The 22879-nt window shown below is 37.5% G+C and overlaps 2 protein-coding genes across 4 annotated transcripts in view; both read right to left on the bottom strand.

Moving 5' to 3' along the window:
- Positions 1-22879, bottom strand: part of P5CDh1 (delta-1-Pyrroline-5-carboxylate dehydrogenase 1) — a 171162-nt gene that overhangs the window by 139878 nt on the left and 8405 nt on the right. The window lies entirely within an intron of this gene.
- On the bottom strand, positions 13803-19259 carry LOC117156867 (uncharacterized). Its single transcript, XM_033334285.2, has 2 exons — positions 19185-19259; positions 13803-18625 (listed from the first exon to the last, which is right to left on the bottom strand). The coding sequence occupies exons 1-2, from the start codon at positions 19257-19259 to the stop codon at positions 17828-17830; spliced, it is 873 nt and encodes a 290-aa protein (XP_033190176.2). The 3' UTR covers positions 13803-17827.

Raw genomic sequence — 22879 nt, 5'->3', positions numbered from 1 at the left:
TAAGTTGATGTTTGGTTAAGTGACCCGTTGGTTATGACCGATGAGATCAAGTCGAGAACTTGATAAGTCAGATCTGTTAAAACGTAGTTACATAGTTGTCTTACAATTAATCTTTATTATTATCTCGTGCAAAATGTGAAAATTATAATAACGTAAATGATCCCATAAATACTGCACTTTTATTTCTTAGCAAACGTAGATCGGTAAATTTCGTGATATTATACGTAGTAGAACAGCAAGGGGTCGGGTAATATCTGCCGGACATTTTCACGCGATGGTACTTGCCGAATGCAGAATAGTTCTAATTAATTCCGTGTAAGTCGACCTTCTCATATATTAAATTCATCGGTTTGATATCTATCTGCACTCATCCGTGGTAGAAATCGACGGTCTCCATGATCTACTATCCGTACCGAGCTTTGTAATCCGATCGAAGTAGAAGCCAATGCTTTCGTGATAATAATTAGACCATGATAGATTACTAGAACGTAATGAATTTTAATGTGTAGAGACCAATTCTTATTAAATTTCCCTTGAAATTTCTACGTTGCTGGATATTTAAAAAATAATGGAATTATAATTACCATTTTAATCTAAAAAATATTCAGAGGAATTGTTTATATAGTGAGCTATAACAAGCCTGAAAGTTGTCTCTAGTTTCTTGTAGCGGCAACTTTTCATCCTGCAAGAAGCAGAGGAAAGTCTAAAAGTAATTAAATTCAAATTCCATCTTAAAACATTATTCTTCGTAACGAGTGACAAAAGTTTCGAACTTGGTCTTTGTCAAAGGCCAAATTGTTCCGGTCAATATTTTCATGTTAAACAGCGAACCGTAAATGGCAATTACTCAACTCTGGCAGCTCTTCGCTTAATAAACTCAAGTCACCATTATCGTCCTTAAACGTAACGCGAAATCTACCTAAACGCTCTCGCTTCGCTTCCTCTCTCTTATCTCCTCAGCATCCATTACAGTATTAAAAAAGAAGGAAAAGAAGAAGAAACAGAAGAAAGAAAGAGAGAGAGAAAGAAACGAAAAACACCTGGGAGCTAGAAGGAAGGGAGCTGAAGAAATTAGAAAACCGCGGCTCGGACGTGGAAAACCAGTGAGGAGGTCGAGGCCAGCGAGGCGCGAGAAAAAGTTATCAAAGCGTCAGGACAGACGAATTTTCCAGCCGTGAGATCCAGCGACCCTCGAAGCTTGGTCGACCAACCCCGAAAGAAGTTCGAAAAACGGGCCAGGCCAATAAATCCAGCCCCAATGTCAACTCTAACAACGATCCATCCTGACCAGGACCGGTTTGAACGAGAAAAGAAGCGAAGAGGAAGGGGGTAGTGGGCTCAATGGGGAGGAAGAGAAACGAGCAAGGTAAAGAGAAGAGGATGGCAATAGCATCGACAAAGCTGCGGTTTCCAATTTAGTAGCACCACTTTATATACAGTTCGGCAAGGCTCAAACAGAGGATGGAAGAGTGGTACGTGGGTAAAAGGGGTGTCCAATGCGAAAGAAAGGTTGGAAGGGAGCGAAGGAAAGGGCGGAAAAGAGCGGCGAACCAGATATACGACGAGAAAGCCGCGATGGGGACGGAAAGTGGTGGAACTTGTAAGGCGACGATGAAAGCCCACAACTTGAATGGTTCTTCGTGCTTCGTCCTGATTGCCGTACGAATGTCTCGTCGCTTTCCATGGGTCATTGCTGCTTCCGTCTCTGTGAAAAGCAACGACGCGCTTCTTTGTTGACTCGCGACAACCTGCGACGCTAGCAAAAGTGGCTAAGTGTTCAGGAAGATCGGTGATTTGCTATTTTATTGTGAACCTATTGCGATTAATTATTGCTTTATATCGACAGATAGAATGATTTGAAGAAAAAATGAAATGAAATTTGTTCACTTGTGAAAGTTGGATGGAGTAAAAGTTAGATTTTAGCAATATAATCTGCGTACTTTGAAATATTCAAATATTTGCGATATTTTGATCGGATATTTGGTATCTCATTATATACGTACTTGTCTCTATCGACCGAATAGTTTGGAAAATGACAATATTTTTTAATTTGTTAAAGTTAGATGGGGTTTAAATTAGATTTTAGTAGGATAATGTATACGTATTTTGAAATATTAATATATATCATTATATTCGTTTTGTTTGGCTCGTACATATATGTTTGCAAACGTAGAGAATATAAATTTAAAAAGATCTATTTTACAGTGTGATTCATATAAAATATAAATTAATAACATGATACTAATAACACGAATGAATACAATCTGCAAAGTTATGTTTCTTCTATCTTTTTATATTTTCGTATCTTAGGTTTGGTTTTCTTACTCGAAGAAACCAGCCAAAAATATACGTTCGATGGTAATTTGTTCGAAACTCATCTCCTTCTTTTGTTTTTCATATATTGTTTCTCGCAATGATTCCAGTGGATTTTCTTAAATTCCTTCGATAGAACTCCGGTCGATTTCCAAGAATCCTCGAGACGCTTTTATCTTTCCAAGATGAAACCCTCGACCGGAGTATTTTTCCGCGCGGCATTACATTGTGTACAGCGCGCGCGAGATTTAATCTTGCGAAGGAGAGAATGGCATCCAAAGCTTCGAACACGACATAGATACACATTTACCTGAAATCCGTTCCGTATGAAACTTTCCTCCTAACGACACAAATTTCCATCTAGTACAGAAAAAGTTACTTACTCTTAAACAACAAGATGGAATTATTTGAACCTTTCATGAACTATGGAATACTTTGAATTTTTTAAAACAACAGGAATTAATGTAAGAATGTTGGACTGTTGAGAATCGATCCTCTCGAACTAATCAACTCCACCCTTTACTAAACTCGCAAGTTATCAATCTGCTACTATATTTATGTCGCTATTCCATTTCTAAAGTAACTGAAGGTGCCATTTTCAAACGCAAGCGGCGTGTTTTATTTCCTAAAAACAAAATTCTGTAATCACACTCACCTTTGAGAATATTCTAAAACCACAAACACAGCGACGATTTTTAATCTCAGCTACTTCTTATACTTCATTAACTAAGTACCCAGAAAGTATCAACTAAAAGCGAGGCATGACCGCTTCACAAACTCCCGTAAACATCACGTACAAAATGGCTGCTCTTCGCGCTCTACAGCGTTTAATTTTCCACCATCCTTTTATGCATACGCCATAAGAATATCAAAGGGAGATAAGATGAAAGTTATTAGAAAGTTCTTCGCGGGGAAGAAGTAATTATAGGGCTGGAGGAAGTATAGAAAGTTGACATGCAGGGAGATCTAGGGGTCAGTCGTGTTTCAATTACTGTTTGCTAGATATTTGGAAAGTGCGAGCGTGTAATTCGGAAATCGGGCTGTATTCGTCGCGTAGAGGGAACAAGCGTTTCCGTGTGGATGTAGTTTGGATGTCCGTGGTGAAGCCGCCGGACAAACACTCGAACGATGTTGGAAAATTGGCAGTGCATTTCCGCCGCCCTGGCTGAAATTATATTCAACAGAGCGTGGGACCTTTGCGCCAAGTCGGTGACGTTACATCCTTTCATTAGCAGGACACACATCGAATTCGCAAATTTAATTAATTAAGTAAACAAGAATTTTCATCTAGACTGAGTGACGACTATTAATCCATCGCGTTAACAAGTCAGGACAACCAGACAAAGGATAAAGTGATTTCAAAACGATTTCACGATGCGAGGAACCTTAGTCGAGATTGTTGCGATTATGAATCTTTGTTTTGCTAGGAAAAAATCAATTTCCTTAACATCGATTTAACTTTCGTAACACTAAAAGCATTAAAGTGTTCCATTCGTGTGACTTTTAGATTAAACATTTTATAGACTGACAACGATACATGTTTTAAGATTTGAATGATCTTTTGTAAAATATGTATACGACAAGAAAACTTGCTTTTCTCCTTGAATATAAAATTTTTGACTTTAGAAACTTGATAGTATGACGATGTTATTGGAGAGATGGGACTTCAACGGAGCGATGAAATCAAGTTTTTGAAATTCGAATAATGGAATATATAAGAATTCGAAGTATAGACGATATCCTAAAAGATGGTAAAGTTTGAATTGAAGAGTTCAAGAAAGTCATAGTATCATATTTGGAAATTACGATATAAATAATTACGAAAATATGAAACTTTCTCTCGTGGACATAAAATTTTGAACTTCAAAACGTGGAAATTTGATGTTATGAAAATTGATGGTAGAGAAATTTACTTTTGGTACCCTTAAAAGGAAGATGCATTTATTTATGAATGCAACCAGGTGCACCGTAGGCAATTTCAGCCGACCTGAGCCTGTTTATCGAAACTATCGATAGAAAATCAAGTAACTCACTAAAAACAAGAGAGAGTGGCGACCGACTTTGTTTATGTATACATTGGAAATTAACCAAAGTAAGCTATCATAACCACGTCCCGAGTATAGTTTACAGACACCTGATACAAAGCGTAATAAATACCCTTTGCTTCAGACAGGAAGTTAAATATTAATTAACGCTGCTCCGCTAATGGACCTTTGAATATAAACGTGCACCTAAGAGCTTGGAATCTGGTATCCTCACGTCACATGCGTCCTTTCCTTTACACCGTGTCAGCTATAAACAAAAAATACTCTCTATCTTAACGTTTATCTGAAAAACGTAACGCTAAAGCTTTTTTTGAAACCTCATCTTAACGCTTATGATTGATAAAGCCAAAGTTATTGAAATAAAGAGCTACAAAGTTACCAATTTTGACAACATTTTATAGAAATTACTGTCACGAAAGAATTTTTATCTGCATGAAGTTTACTTTTCTTTTTTATTCTAATCGTAAATATTTATCTCACACTACTATTGTATAATGAGCAATAAAAATCAGAGAAGCAATTTGCGTTAAATAATCGCGATAAGCGTTACTGGAGAACCCGAAATAAGAATAGTGGAAGGGTGAAAAAGCGTTCGAAGAAAGCAAGGGACGAGGATAAAGTTCGAATGCATGGCTTTTCCGTGGGCTAACTTAATTTAAAAACACAAAGAATTTCCTTCGCTCGGGAAATAGACGAAGACATGTTTTTCCCTGAGAAAACTCTCTTGCCCACCTCCATCAGTGACTAGTCTCTTCCCTTTCACTGTTTCGTATCAATCTTCATCCCGCTTCCGGTCTGCCTTCGTTCTTTCTTCGACCAGAACCACCTTCTCTATACTTCAAGCACGCTTTCGCACCTTGCGACCAGCTTCCAAGCTTTCTCGACCCTCTGAAAGCTCGTTGACTCGAGCCATGTGGCGAAGAAAGGGTTTAAAACGGAACGACGACTAATTCGTTGCATCGTCGTCCGCGATTAAAACGAGCGATTCCCGAGGCGAAACGCTCAAGAGCCTTTCTTTCTCGCCGATTTCACTGCGATCCTTTTTTCCTTACAACACCACTTCTTCGCGTAAATGCATGGATTTTCCTGGTTTCTTTTTATTTTTTAATTATTCGTGGATAAATTGGCTTCCAGTTTCCATGAATTCTCAGAGTTTGAAATTAAAAAATGTAATTTGAAGATAAGGTATCTCGGAAATCGGCACTTTTAAATTTAAACACTCGATAAGAAATATGTCGTCTCTTACAGAGAAATAAAATCTTTTATAATATCCTATTCGAATTCTTAATGTTAAAAAGTTAGATTTGCGTCAAAGTACTGGTTTTAAATTTCCAAAATTAATCATTATAAATTTCTTTCAACTTCTGTTACTTCACTTCAATTTACGGTATTTTCTTGACCATCATCGTCACGAAAGTATTTAAACAATCGATTATTCGTATGAATAAACCTCAATATTCATTGAGACCATATTCAACCCTTACTATGCATATGCCTCAGATGACTAGTTCATGTAGTATACTAATTTTTTATTAAATACATATACATTTGCGACAAATATGTCACATATATAAATATTTGCACATGAGTCAACAGAAGATTCAAATCGGGAGAGACTCGTATTGTTGTGCCTTGGAGTACCAACGTTGTTTTGGTCTGCTAGATTCAAAGGTAAACAAACTCCGGACAAAACATTATCACCGTTGTTTCTAATCGTCAACCGGAGTTGCATTTGAGCTTTTTGTAATTCCACCGCTCGATACAAATAGACGAACATGCTCTCTAGGACAATGATTATAGCGAGTGATACAGTGGAATAGCGAGCGTAGAATTGAACAGTAGCATTGAGCGAGCGACGATTACGACCAGCATACACTACCTCTGTGCTTGTACTTAAAGTGATTTTAATATAATTGACTATTACAATTTTTATCACTCGTCTCTACCAACACGTATAATAAACCACTTCAAATATTTTGTAACTTTTATACGCATTTTCATCGTTGGTTTCAAATAGTTATCTTCTTTCTTTTTTTATCTTCCTTCTTATTTTTTTCTTTATCTTATCTATGTACTCTTGTATATTATTATATTCATCGATATAATCACGATAACCGTGCCTTGTTACAACACTAATGAAATCTTAAAATGTTTTATATAAATAACACACACGATATGATACATAACAAATTTTCCATATGACTAGCGTTCGTACACTTTCGTGAACGTATCAAACTGACGATTCCAAATAAATATGTATTCGTACATCACTGTAATTACTCAAATACCAGCTGTTTAAACCAACTTCCATACAACTCTGCACAATATCCCGTGTACTTTCACGGGATATTGACGTGAACAAGAATGCAAGACTGAAATGCGCGTAATGGAAAGTTTCCATGGAGAAACAATTATTCATAGAATGGCAAATGTACGGGACGTGCAACTGGAACGAGGATGGCGTCATAAAGTGCCATTCATTTAGCGCGCTATGACTAGACACTGCAGCAATGGTCGATCCAATGTCTGGCACAGAATCGACCGATTCCCCTCGAGCTACTCACGTACCAAGTATACTTAGGTAATAAAGTCAATCGATAAGATAACAGCAGCCAGGACTTACGCGAGCAGATTGAAAGTCCAGCGAAATGAAGAACCTCCATCGACTTAACCATTTTGATCCTGTTTCCACGACCTCGATCTTTTTCGTTTTACGTTCCTCTCTTCTCTTCGCGGTTCCCTATGTTGGAACGATTTACGTCAAATGAAAGAGTGGATTCGGTTGTTCAGGATATTTCCAAAGCTTTTATTCTCTCTGAATATGAGGAATTAGGAACTAGAACGATTGATTTGGGCTGGAAAGAGAAAAAGCTAAGATTTGATCAAATCCGCCGAATGGAAGGTGAAGACGGCAATTTTAGAATAATAGTACATTTATTTTATACTGTGTCGATGTAGGATAGTCACGCGTACTATACACACGTATATTTTTTTACTCGAAAATTATCTTCTTAAATATATCGTTGCATATAAAAGGGGAAAATGATTAATTTTCGAAGAGTTTGGACGTCGACGAAAGTTATTAATATAAATTCGTTTGGAGTATTTTTGCAAATAGTTTTCTCTGATATACGTTATGGAAAAATATTTTGACATACATACAAAAATTCCAAATATCTACAGATATTGCAATTTACCCACTAGGTACATGTCGGTTATATATGAAGTTAAACAGTGACGAAGAGCCAATAATAATAATGATAAAAAAAAGGACCTGCCAATATGCCAATTTCGTTCTGTTTCCCTGAAATGTCATTCTCCTTGCTCGGTAAGAAGGAGGAGGCGATAGATAAAATAAGAAGGAATTCCGTTCGTAACGAAGCGTTAAACGACTTCCTTCGGTCGATAAGTGACTTCTGTGATCGACTCTCTTCCGTCTCATCGCTGCCATTATCTTCGATCTAGTACGGAATTCGACCCTTTACCTCTTTCACGACACTGTCATCCACTCGCATGTCGATTTTTAAACGAAGAATAAGGATAAAATTGAATATTTTCTTTTGTTTCTCTGTGATCCTTCCCTCTGCCGGATTTTCGCATTCCGAAACGAGATACTTTCTCACATGTCGAATGAAATTTTTCAAAGTCGAAATACTGCGTACAATAAGATTTCGATATTATAGATTGTAGACTAAAATGTAAGATTATACAGAAAAAAAAAGAAATTCTAATTGATTATAGATTATCGATATCAGAGAATAAATCAGCGATCGATGATATAGCAAATGATTGATAAATAAAATGAAGATTGAAAAGCGTATATATAAGCAATTAAGTACATGACTTGCGAATTATAAAGAGTTAATTGTGGATTACAATCAGCTTGAAAAATAGGAATATTTCAAAGTGTCACGTTTCTAAAAAAAAAAGCTTCTAAAAAGATAGGCTAAGATAGGAAACATCAAAGCAAAAAAGAACTCTCAGACTTGATAGTTCTGATCATGGAAGTTTAGAGCGTTAAAAAATTAAACGAAAAGTATCGCTCTTCCGAAAACACAAACTTTCTATAGGATATTTCTTCGAAGTAATTATGTAATACAATTCGAGAAACCGGGAACACATTTTCAAGCACTTCGTTTCCATCGTACCCTAGCCTCGTCGCCGCCATTATCGTCGATTTTCTGCGAAATTCGCGTAGTTCTCCGGATTCTAAAGGCCAGAAGTGGCGAGAACGATGGTTGCTCACGCGAAACAATTCGAAAATCTATATAAATTTGCTCAATGATCAGGTTTACGCCGTCGTTAATGGTAAAACGAGTTAGCTTAATAACGATCGATCGTAAAGTTTGGCAGACTTGAGCGCCTCGGGCGATTTGATTTCGACGCCGTCTTTCCTCGAAAATCTACGAAGAAGACATTCTTCGAGAGTCTCGATAAAAATGGTCGACGATCGACGCTATAAAATCCGTGTTCACAATCTTTTACGAAGATTTATATTCTAAGAAAATTATCTACATTTACACTATATACATCTCGACTTTAAAATACGAATAATTAATCAATTGTGGATATTTATGTGTTCATGAAAAATTGTTTAATTTAAAAAATGCACAGTCTACACACGACACACAAATATGAAATATATCCGAAGTACAGTACTCGTTACGATATTTAATGCGTGAATTTTTTAATTATCAAAAACTACCTCTGTTCCGCTTATCGTTATTCCCGCGATATCTTCGTCGATTAAGACAAATTTTAATTCAAATTCCCTTCTCAAGAACTTGTTGCACCCATCGCCTCCTAACATCACACAGTTCACAAAGTACCATATGATCGCGAGCGTCGAGATATACGTCAAAGTCTCCTGTGTGGAAAGGCAAAGAAGTAAGACGGAAGAGAAATTGAAACGGAACAAGACAGAATTGAAGGAGAAACAGGGTCTGTCTCGTTCGGGAGCGCGCCTTTGTCTGGGCAGTTGATAGAGCTCTTTCCCTTGAAGTCGGTGATTCTCGAGCCATTTAAACGTGTCAAGCGACCAACACGGCTGCCTCGAGACGGTCAACGAATCTTTGGGAATAAATCTGCCGTGGAAAGCTGGCTAGAAAGATTAAAAGGACACCGATGGATGCCGACGAACGGGCAGAAAGGAAAGGAATGAGACGCCGTGTGAAACGGAATGTCTCCGGGCGTTAGATCGGGAGAAAAATACAGATCCGACCCGTGAAGTAGCGGACCAGCATGCTGAGACCAAAGATCGAATCGTAAATACCGCGTTAGTCGACTGTTCCTTCGGGAGTTGCCTCCCCTTGAAAAGAGTGACAGCAGTTGAATGATTTTTATAGAAACATTTAGACAAATAATATAGATAAATAATCATACGTAGTAATATTACGCAGTAGTGACACATATACGAGGTATTAAGAAATATATAGGTAACATTTATAGGATGCAATTTTAGTCGCCCAAGAATTCGCGTACGAAAATTTTAGTTGAAACTTATCTTCGAAATCGTAAATAATTTAACTTTGCACTCTATGAGGGACTTACATTTAATGGAAAAGTGGTACAAGTATAGCTTTTTTTGAAATGATGGGTCCTCTTGAAGAGGATGACGAAAGGTTTATAAGAGGTTTATTATTATGCATGATATTGCGTATAATAATATTACAGAAAAAATGCTGCATCTATACATGAAAAACTCAGTAGAGAAACGCTACAGAAGTATAAATGCACTTTTCCCAAAAAAAGAAATAATTCAAAAATACAACATAAAATATTTATCTGGAGGATCTAGTTATGAATCTTCAGCCTTTGTGGCCATGTATGATGACCTACTTCGATGTTTACAATCTACAGATTTCTACGTTAGAACATAACTTCACTTACAGTTTCCTCGTATCAGAAGATAAACATAATGATATTAAAAATATAGAGAATTTGTGAATATTATATAAAATACTATCACACAAACGTGAGTCACATAATTGGACCACCTTAAATTATTCGTAATTTATTGATACATATTTATTGATATTGGGAAAAGTTTTTACGAAGTTGAGTGTTTGAAAAGTCGCTTCGGTGAAGCATACGTAACACCTTTCGCACTCGCTGGTAGATGACCATCCATCAATCCCTATTTCCGCAAGTTCTCGGTTAGCCATCGATCCCTTCATATACATAGACCTTCCGTACTATCGCCGTACGTTTCTCGTGTCTAAAGCAACATCAGCAAGATAGCTTTACCGACATGTCCATAGGTATGTCCAGCAAGAAAACACGTGTCCCTCTTCATCTCCCTCTCCTTTTTGTACATCGTACTCTCTCAGTCCCTTTTTCATATTCAGTTTACTAAACGTCATACGTTAGCAAAACATGCGCACCTTCTTTAACCTTTGTACATTCTTACCCCGGCCTTCCGATTTTTGAAACGTCGATCATGGAAGTATCAAACGAGAGATACGTGCAAAACGTCAGGTAAAAATAAATACGAAGGAGCGATAAGAAGATTAGTATCTTAACAACTTCTATCTTCTCCTTTTAAAATAGGTTAAAAAAAAGTACACAAACTAATTAGGCAATCTTTCAAACAAATACAATGCGCATATACGTATACGATAACGAATAATGATTATTTGTTACGTATAGTATACGTATAGTATACTATACCATATACTATATATATAGTATACTATACCATACGTATAGTATACGTATAGTAACAATAAATATATGATATGATGAAGGTCCTTCATGAACAGCCTACAATACGATTTACCTAACAATGAGAATCACACGTCGTGTCCTATATTAATAATTAAACTGCGAATGTTGATGCAAATTCGTATCTTCATAAGTACGAATAAAAAAGTTGAATCTGAACAGAAAAACAGGGAATACTTTTTCAGACATTTCGTAAGTTTTTTCATAAAACTATACCCAATATTAAAATATATATCCCAATATCAATATTCCCAATACTAATAAAAGTCCCTTTAAACTGCGTTCGTAAAAACCCCATTTAAGGTCTCAACCTAACGTCAGAGATAACAATAAACATTCTAAAACCTCTACCAAACTCATAACCATTTCGTCTTATCACCTTTTTACCCAAACACTCTATAAACGAGCGTTCAGAAACAACTTATAAATACAAACACACGAGGCTAAGGATACAACTTACCCGACAATGGAACACCCGGATCGACTTATCCATCCCCCTTCGACAACCACGTCTGCGCAACGATCCGCGTGATACGAACGGAGAGGCAAACGGCAAGAAGCGAGATTGATGGTTCGACCGGAAGTCTCTACCGGCCCGGCCCGTTTCAGTGGCATTAAGTCGGCCCCACGTTGCCCTTGGCATTTATATTCATCGGCAAGTTTGACTGTACGCCACAGAATGGCTTTCCACGAACGAGGGCAACCTCGAAAGAAGATATCGGAATCGGAAACGGAGAAAGGTGGAGTCGTAATGGAATAGGCAAATCCTCGCGGCACTCCATCCTTTGATGGCTACGAGAATCGGCCGTCCGCGAGGCACTCGAAGTTATAGCCGAGCTTTTATTTCCCGAAGCATCGATCTCCATAAAGTTGCGCCCGCGAAATGAGTTCCCCGGCCTTCGAACCGACCTCCTTCGAAATCGTACTTGCACGCGTAACGTCCGAGTTCCCGTGAACCTGCTCGAGCCCGCTGGTTTAATTGCGCTCCGCTCGATCCCACTTCCTTCGAACAGCTGCTATAAATACGTCAGCGATCAAGAGCTTCGAATAGCTACACGCTACATTCTCAATGTTTAGCTCTTTAGAGTGATAGCATCTACCAATTTTTCGTACTAATTCTATTTTACAGTCGCTGTGTTACAGTCACAGTGAACAATTATTATCGGTGTATTACTAACGTAAGTAAGCGTATTTTAAAGTACAGCAAATCTTTTCTGATTTTTCTATCTTTCCCAATTTTTCGAAATATAAAATACAAGACATAGCAGGTAAAATGTTCGTACTGGTAACGTCAAAATGTTCTTCGACGATCATACGTGGAAAGATTATAGACTTGGATGGAATACTTAAAATATAGTACTACGTCTTATACGAGCGACAAACGAATAATTCAATCACTCGCAAATTAGCTTAAATCCATAAATTGAATATTCGGTAGATATTCAAAACGCCAATTTAGAATTCCTTTAGGCTCGTATAATTTCTACTCAAAAATCTAAAGAAAATAAGTATCTATATCTGTAGCGAATTAATTTCAGACGAACAACAGAAACTTCCCAAAAAGCATGCCAAATTTGCGATCAATATCGTATATCTGCCAGAGATAACAACACATATTTCATTCATTCACCAAATCCCACTAAGCTGAACTTAGTTTATCATTATGTTGTTCAGAGAGAAAAGTTAGAGAACGAAACACATGGGTTCGCGTCCGATTATCGCAATTCCATTCGCCGACGATCGAATGGCACGAATTTTCCCGCAGACATTGTTGGAAAGCATGAAAGCACGCGTAAAAGACGAAGACGCCGACGAATCCGAGAACTTTGCTTCGCGGCAAATCGACTTGTCACGAAATCCTATTGCCGCCTCCTGCATGTTTCCAGCGTTCTTCTCGTTTTCCACCTTCTCATCCTCCTCACCTCCCTGTCGTGAAACCCGATAAAACCTCGTTCGACGGCGTGCTCAAATTTTCGAGACGCTTAGCTCCATGATGCTCGCCCGAAATCCGATTTTCCGCGACGTATTCACCTTTGCTTGCGATGATTATTTCTTGCCCCATGCGTTTCGTTACGCGCATAAAATGTCGATTGTATTCGATTCATTCTGGATAGGTTTGATAGAAACGTTAATCCTTTGCATGTCGACGATATTTTTCGTACCCTCTCTCCCACGCTTTTATAGCGAAACTTTTTAAAAATGAGGAATTCGTCTTCGAGGAGGAGAATATTATAAGTTCGTGAATCTAAATTTGTAAATTTAAAAATAATTCTCACTAAAGGAATATAAAGGGCTAATAGAGATTAAAAATAGTAACAACAAAAACTTTCGTTCGTAATATATATGAGGTATATTGATTTTTTTTATTTCTCAAAGGAAATTCTATTCTTCGTGTAAGTGGAAGATAAAGTTGAGCCATTTACCTCTTACGTGCTCAATTCGTAAGTGTCACGCTCATGTAGCACGAAGAAGATGATGAAAATGGAATTAGAAGAATGTTAGTTTATCTATCCTTTGATTTTTCTAACAAAAAATTATTATTCACTTTTCATCTTACTGGATCAACCGATTAATTCATAGAAGATATAGCAAATTCTTGTAAGTCTTATAAGATTCGAAGAGGAATAAAGAATCACAATGTAAAATTGTTGATTTACGTTTAGATAAAACTGCTGTAGATTCGCGTAATCTGAGTTCCATTTACGATGTTTTGCGTGCACGGTTCAGTAAAAAGTAGACAGATCCAAATGGGTTTTCATGAAGTATCGTGATGAAAATTCATAGGGGTGCGGGTGGGTGGAATCTGCGTTACGTGTCTGAGACACGATGCAACGCGTGACGCGCGAAACGACGCTGCAAGCAAAAAGGGTTAAAGAAGGAACGTGACTTTTTTCCTTTGTACACGGTGCACAGGTATCGCGAAAGAATGCGCTTTAAAATTCAAATTCCCGTGAAGCTGTCGTGAGGCCAAGTCGTCAGACAAACTAAAAGGAACTGTTATGTTACTGTAACAGTTGCAAATAATGAAAAATAATGTACAAACTGCGTAGAATTTCTTATCAGATGATTAACGATAAAAACCATCCCCCTTATCGTTATCGTTCAAACGTTTGGAATTATTTCTAGTATTCATGATTTATGAAGAATAATGAAATAAAAGGATCAACGTATTAAGATGGGACAAAGATACGAAGGAATAAAAGTGAATTAAATTGAAAAATAAAACAAATGTAGATATTTTGATACATTATCGATACTTATACAAAAAGCCAAAGTTTCAATATTTACACGTATTTCACAACGTGATTATTTTGCATACAGTGTCGGTCAAAGTACTCCGGCAAAAAATTAATGGTTTTTCCATTATATATTCCTTTCTTTGTTACAGTACTGTTATCTTCCCTCGTTTTTACACGTCACGTGTAATTTCGCAGATTATAACAACTTCCCAATAAACAATTATTTCCAACGTAAACAAGCAGGATACTATCTGTTTAGATTCGATCACTTGAATTGTATTTATAAAAAGTATGAACTTGCGTAAATATTCGCAGTCCACTAATACCTTTTTACTTTGAAGCGTATCATTCCCTATTTTTTATTCCTTCAATCGCGACAAGAAAAATTTCTGTCATTTGCTCAGAATAAAAAAATGACGATAACGTAATCAACGATGCAGAAGAAGGTAGGTTTCTTAGAGCGACAATAGTAAAGGCTGGCTTTAATTGAATCCTTCTCAAAAAGTGCATAGGAGGCGTTAAACAAACTATCGACATTTCGGCCACGTGAGAGTACGCGTTCGATGCTGGATCCACGATAAATCCTCTTCTTTCCTCGCGCAACTCAACTTTCCATCCTTCAGCCTCTCTCTCTCCTTCTTCTTTGCACCTCTCTCTCTATCTCTGTCTCTCTTTGATCTTTTTGTTTTGCCTCACTGTATCCAGCCAAGCTGCGACTGCCGGTTTCCGGTCTGGAATTTCCGGCTTAGCTTAAGAGCTAATAGCACAGCTAGGAAAGCTACGCTTTTCCATCTTACAACTGATCTATCTCCCGGCCTTTTCCTTTCGATTTCTTGACAGATGATCGTTCTCCCGACGCAATTAATTCTCATCTTCGACCAACGGCTTGCCATCGTGAAACAGTTGGAACGAATCATCCAAACCTGACAGCTTGATCGATAAAAGTGTTGGGTTGTAACATAAATTCGTCCTGTGCTTCTATTTATTATTCTAAACGAAGAAACGGGGACTTGCGTATGTTACAACCCTAATATTTTCTCATATGACATTCATTTCAATTTCTGCATATATAACATGTACAAGTATACACAAACTTCGTACTATTCAGTCGTAACATAAATTCATCCTGTTCTTATATTTACTGCAATATGAAAGGTTAGAATACTTCAAAGAATGTGGATAAAGACAAGAAGGAGTAGAGAACTTATAGAAGAAAGAAAAAGAGAGAGAGGAAGAGATGGAGAAATAGAAGATGAAGATGAGGTTCTAAGGAGTAGCGAAGAAGATGTACAAAGAGAGAAGCGGTGGATTAGAATACAAGGATGTAGACATAACAGGAAATACGAAAATGGGAGAATAGCCATAGGAAGTGTACCAAAATATTTAAGGTAGAGACGAAAGCTAGGGAGCAAAAGTTGCTGAGAAGAACAAGGTATAACAACTTGGAGAATGCATGTAGATTTTGGGTGAGTAAAAAGGAAAAGAGATGCTTATTTTGTAAAACCAGCGAAAAGGCATTTGAACATATGGAGGATATGCAAAAGAATTGATAGAACAAACGTAAGCGTGGAAGAAATACTAATGGAGGAGCGAAAAGCGGAATGGCCAAAAAAGATAAAAAGGAGGAAAAGAGGCGGAGAGGAGATGAGCAAAGGAAGCTGCGCAAAGTGTGAAGCCAATGAAATAGTTTAAGGTAGTTTTAAAGAACGATAATGCTTTATAGCGAAGCAGAAACGGTTTTAGAATAGAAACCAAAGAAATAATTATCTAAAGCAGGTTCGATAATAGTACGAGTTACAGTAGCAACCTATGTAACCAAGTCCACTTTCTGGGCTAATAATCTGAAATGAATAAATTCACTACTACTACTATTTATTAGAATATATGTATAGATAATATATGTATACCAACTAATATATGAATATATTTAATATATGTGTAATTATATAGTACATGTATGTATACGAATTTATGTTACAACCCAATACAATATCATCGGTGCTTCCAGCATTAAAATTGAATTCTCACAATTCTGTCCTATACTATACAATTTTTAGACCGTCAATAATCATATATTTTATTGTTATTTCGGTATTACTGAATTCCTTGAAATTATTGGTTACGAGAGTATAGAGACACTCGCGTTCAAGGACGACAAGAGAAACAAGGAATAAGGGTAAGACGAGCCAAAAGTGGATAGAGGCCATGGTTCGTCTGAATATTCCGATACAGCGGACGATCAATAAATAGACGCAATTCCTAGGAAGCTATCCTGTGGTAGCTCCCTCCCTATCCAATCCTTATTACCCATTATCGATTTCTATTTAAAACGGAGCTTCTGCAAGACCGAAATACATACACACGTGACCCTTGTATATCTGTCAATAGCGAATACAAACATCATTGTCACGGTTGACGTTGATTCCGGCTACAGCCAAACCTCGTACTCCGCCAGCGCTAAAATGATATCAACCCCGATACTGTATGATTTAATCACGTTGATTGAACAGATGTATAACAATCTAATTAACCTTGAACTGATATCTTTGGTTGTTAGATAGTTATTAGATTATTTCATAATTTGATTTCAGATATTTACTTCTAATTTCTATTATATACAGGGTGGTTGGTACAAGCGGAAAAGGGGTGATTCTACGCGAAAAAAGAAGTCGAAAATATAGAATAAAACTTTTTCGTTCGAGGCTTTGTTTTCGAGAAAATCGACTTTGTATTTTCGCTCGGTACACGTGCACTTTATCACGCCTCGATATAACGGATCTCACTGTAGATCGTTGTCTAGATTGACGTTATTTTTTTCATTTTTAAAATTTTTAAATTTTAAAATTTTTATTCTATATTTTCGACTTCTTTTTTCGTATATATAGAATCTGAATCGTTAACTTACTTGAATACGTATGACTGTCATCCTTGCGTTACTACTCTATCAAATTTTATCTTTTAAGTTTTAGCTGTCGCCTAGAAATAAACAGGCTTTACACCGAATAAAATATTTGACACTGGAAACGACAATGATCCATAAATAAGGATTAACTTATCCTGATTACCTACGTGTAACGCTTAGAGAATCGATAGAACTCGAAAGAAGCGCCAGAAAAATCGCATTCTGTAGCCAGAAATTTATTCGTCTAAGTTACTTAGACTAATATTTCCAGAGAAAAATCTTTAAACAAAGCCGTGTATAAAAATACTAGTACCATGAAACAAGTATCCTGCACGCGCTAAAGTATAAACCGTAAATTATAAAATTCCCTCGGCGAGATCTCAAAAATCCCTTGAACCTTCTCTCTCATCCACGGGTCAGAATAAAATATAAAAAAAGGAAGAAACCCATAGAATCCTTCGTAGAATAAAAAAGAAGCAGCGATAATTTCGCGACAAATATTTCTCGCCACCTTTTCTTCTCAATCAAGCTAGTTGCCCTAATCGATGCCCCGGCAACAGCCAGCGACCGTGTTCTCCAATCGTTTCTAGAGGGTTTCTTCCCGATCAAGAGTCATTCGTCCCGCAAACACGCCGAGACGAGGACAAATAGCATTTGCAAGGGGCCTCGATCTTCCTGGAGGATCTTCGATTCGGCTGATTCTTTTCTCGGCCGGTGATTACGGGCCCGATATCGTTCTCCTGTTGGCTCTTGGCTGTATTGTACCACCGATCCTGCTCATCCGTTTCCGTGAATCTCTCCATAGTCTCCGGTCTACCGGGTTGTTTCGTCACAAAGTGATCCAACGGATTAAGATACTCAATTTCCAGCTTCCTCGACACGGTGTTCAAACGCGGTTCGCTCTCTTCTTTCATGAAATCGAATAGACCGGCAACGTTCATCGGGACGTTCGTGTGAGAATCCAACAGATTCAGCTGCATCGAGTTCAACACCACCTCACCTGGTGGATACCTATCCCCGTAACAATTCCGTAAGCACGACTCAAACGTTTTGAATCGATACGAATTGTAATCCCATGTGATGTCAACGACAGGTAAAACCTGATCGGTTTTCACGAACGTGGACGAATATTTTGCGACCACGTTCGGCTCAGTTTTCATCGAATTTATAGCTTCTGTCTTGACCGTTGGGTTAAGAATCGATAGCGTTTGGTTCGGTATCACTGGCCAAGATGAAACAGTTCTCAGGTTGGTCAACGATATCTTGGAATCGGAGCTGGGAACGCTGAAGACGTTAGGTTCTTTGGAATAGTGTTGCAGTATGTTACGGACGGATGATTTGTTGGAATCTTCCGCGTTGGTCGCGTAGTAATGGAAAATCGTGCATAGCTTCTTTGGATCTGCCTATGGAGCAAGGTATTATGGTTTTATCGTGACTCCTGTGATTTGAATTTACGAAGCTCTATACAATCGTTAAACGTATATGCTCTAACATACGTAACTAAGAAAGTGAAATGTAAATACACGCGAGACATTGAGGGCAAAAGTGGGTTAGCTTGGACGCTCGGCAAACGATGCAGTTTGCTAATTCTGATTTATAGCTACAGAATATACGAATTTATTCCCCGCGAGAATTGCCATTATCGTGGCCAGTAAGCGATATAACACTGCCGATGCAAATAACGAGTTCACAACTGGATGATTTAATTCGATCAAAAAGGAGTTAATTTAACGAAAGGACAAATACAATTTCATCCCAATAAATGAAATTCAAATAAATTATGAAAATATAATTCGTAAAATAACAACGTATTAAATAATTCGTTAAAAACGTTCAATTTAAAGAAAAAAAAAAACGTGATAACCTCTAAGAAGTTTTTCAGACTAGAAATCTTCTTTGCGATATTACAAAAAGATACTTCGTATATTCATATTAATTAATATATTTATATTAATTACATACGATTAACATTTGGAGCTGAACGACGATAGAAAACACAAGGATCAAAGTGAGAAACAGAGCGTAGATGCTCGCCATGGTAAACTTAATGAATCTCGTTTTCGCTCTATGAAAAGGCTAAAATCTCGACCGGTTTCTCAGGCCTGGACATCTTCGTCGCTCTGTGGCTCACGATATCGACAGAAGACATCGTTTAATCGAGCTTTTCTTTTTCGTTCTTTAATTCTATAAAAATCGGTCGGACACCGGGTCCCATCGGACACCACGGCTTGTGGATCGATTTTTTACGACACGACACGAGACTACAGAAACCTGTCATTTGTTTATGGAAATACGCGCGGTCAAAACGAAGAATTTTGTAACCTATCTGGACGTTTCGTTGACATTTCTACATTTAATACGTATCCGTGATAGAGTCTCGTTTTACGTAAAAATATACAGTCGCTCGCTGAAAGTATTTGAATACTTAGCATAGGAAACTTTTTACATACACGTCGTGATTACATCGATAAAATTTGAAATCGATTTCAAAATATAATATAGAAGTTGGAAGATATTTCCTGTAAAAATGGATAGTCGTCTTAAGTACAAAGATCATAGGGCAAAAACATAGTAAGTGGTTTTTTTAAAGCAACTTGGAGAGTTAGGGCTGTTGAGGTTGGCTGATAGAGGAACGAATGGAAGAATTTGTAATAGAAAAATATATTGAAATAAGCATAGGTATAGTGTATGCTGATCCAGATCACTCTTACAGTATTACAATACAATAGCAAGAAGGTATGATAGGGAGCATGTTCCTATATTTATAGCAAACGACAACACAAGTTAATCTTGGTGTGTAGCTCTAGCTGAAAGCTGCAAGAAACAGCAATAGAAAGCTCTTTTGTTTCTGAACCTTGTAATACAAAACAAAATTTGTATTCAAAGACACAATAATATGGATCTCTCCTTATTTTGAATGTTTTTCAAAATTCTATTCTCTTCGTAACAGCGGTCTCCAGGTCACGGATATACACGAGAAAAGGTGTAGAGTTTTTCTTGAAGTAATTACTTCAAAAAGGACCTTAACAATCAATCCCATGTAAACAAAATTCTTCTCCTGTTTAATTTTGGGATTAAATATACATTTCTCTCATTTCCTTGAATATTTCAAAAATAAGATCTCGTTGAATATCGAGGCTTATTAATGTAACGAATAATTCACAGCTTAAATTCTTTTCTAATCATTGCGCTAAATATTGCGTTAAATATTTCGTACCTTCTATGAACAATAACGTCGTGTAATGATCGTCAAAATGATGAAACATCGTAGAGCGCACTATATACTGGCAGAAAATTTCTACCAGTGTACGAATATTTTTATGGGCTGCTGTATATCGATGTCTAAATAAATATTTGCAAAGCAGCAAAATAAAGGGAAACGTGGTAAGATATGGGGAATATACATAGAAAAAAAGGAGCGACGCAGATTGAAATTTCACTGAAAACACAAAGTGAATAACAGCGATGTTCTGGTAATATTGAAAAACAGTGATCACGCCGGTCTCGGTGATTCACGGAGGAAAATTTCATCGCATTTCCATACGCAAGGGGAGAGAACGAATATTTTTTCTTTTTCGTTTTTTTCGTCGCGTAGACTGTATACACTATGCTAATCTGCCACGTTTTAATATTGCTTTGTAGGATTAAACTTTGAAAAAACACCACCGTTTATTTTGTAAAAAAACAGTCGAGTATCCGACCGATGTGTTTTGACAAACACGTACAAAGATGCTTCTGAGTTTCGAACTTTTCCAATTTATTAATAAAATCCAATACAGAACTACTACTTGCTGTGATCCTAAATCATCCTACTTTAAGTGATCCTAATTTTAGGTAAAACTAATTCCCTAAACCTTTTTTTTTTTGTTCTTATGCGATTACTCAAAGCTGCTTTATACTGCTAACGTTTACCCTGTGATCGATCAATGGTAACGTGATCGCTAATGTATGAACATTTTCTGTGAAATCATTCTTGACCAGTTCCGATTCCAACTACTTGCGCGGAGAGTGTCCAATCCAGCTCAGTGTGGAAAATAATCCATCAATCCCGCAAGCTTTTTTCTTTCAGCAATACCTTCGTACGGTACTCTAGCATGATGAAATTGAAACTTTGAAAAATTTTCCACACTCGCGGATGCAACAAGGGAGGAATACAACTTTCGAAACGGTGAACTGCAGTAGCAAAAATACAGCTCGGGAATACATAAACAAGTAAAATTGATTTCAGCGATAAAGATACGATACGAGAACACGTAGGAGAAGTTTCAACAGTAAAAAAACGATTTAAAGATGTTGACGCGAAAATAGCACGACGACGCTGAGCTAAATATTCCAATAATAAAAAGAACAAACAAAGTACACGTACCGAAAATGAGATTTCGGTTCAGAAAGAAAGCAAAGGATAAGGAGACCAAAAAAAAAAAAAAAATACATCGCGACAATGAAAAGAGCATCGCAACGACAGCAAAAAAAGAAGAAAGAAATAGGAATTCCAGCAATGTAGGGACAATACGAGAACATCTGGTTCGGCCATCGTTCCATTTTACAAATCTACGAAACCCCCGGCGTGTTTCGACCCTTATTTCGCGTGCACGCTCAACCCATTTCCATATGTATACACCGCACAATATAAACAGAAGCATTAAGCGTCAATCAGAATGGAGTAATTTGAAGCAGCGAGCCGTAAGAGGAAGTAGAATCTCGGTGGCGCGTCAACCTCGAGCCCCAAACCATAATAGGATGCAATTTAGAAACGGTCGAAACAGACAATACCGCGTCCTTCGAAGCGTAAATCATCCACCGCGGCAAGAGTGAGAGGATAGAGTGTGGAAACTGCAATGGGTAAAATGGGAGGGTGGAAGTGCATATCTTAATTACAATATTCCCACGAGCTGAACACAGGACTCTTGCCCGGTTCGCCAACCAACCCCTTAGCCTTTCCAGCCAGCCTCTAGGAATTTAATTAATTTGCCAGTGGCAAGCAGGCTTGCTCCTTGTCGCCACTCTGAAATATTGTATCCTTCCCACCCTTTAAAACCCAACGCCACCCCACGAGTGCCACCGTAGTATCGCCTTTGCTCTCTCTCCCTCTTTCTCTCTCTCTCTCTCTCTCTCTCTCTCTCTCTTACTCTCGTACCCTGATCTTCTGGTTGCTTGTATTCTTGCAACGCAAGACGAGCACGCCTTGTTCGGATATCATTGAATTTCGCCGGGATATTGACACGAGAGTCTTCGTCGTGAGACGAAACGTCGGACCATCTATTTCCAAGTATTTCGTAGCATCGTTGTCGATACGCTTTGTTTTAAGTTTGATGTTTTGGCGAGTTGTTAAGTTTGTGGCAAATTTAAACTTGTTATTTTAACGTTTGTATAGCGAACGATAAATTTATAGATCGGTATATCGTGTGATATTTTATAGGAAGTAAAACTATCTTTAAATTTCATTATAACCGTTTCCACTTTGCTTAGTTTACGTATGAAATCTCTAAACTATAGTATACCTAGTAGATAAGACTAGTATAATACGAGTGCATATGGACATGTCACTCTCGCGTTAATTTGCTTTCGTTAGAGAATGTCTTGTTTTCAAAATTTAAATAAGTGTTTTTAAATGAAGTTTCTCTTCATTTGCTTTCTGTAATATAAAATAATTACGT

This window comes from Bombus vancouverensis, chromosome 4, assembly GCF_051014615.1.
Source record: "Bombus vancouverensis nearcticus chromosome 4, iyBomVanc1_principal, whole genome shotgun sequence".
In the NCBI taxonomy this organism is placed as follows: Eukaryota; Metazoa; Arthropoda; class Insecta; order Hymenoptera; family Apidae; genus Bombus; species Bombus vancouverensis.
The sequence above is the reverse complement of the archived record's forward strand: the minus strand, read 5'-3'. Positions and strand labels throughout refer to the sequence as shown.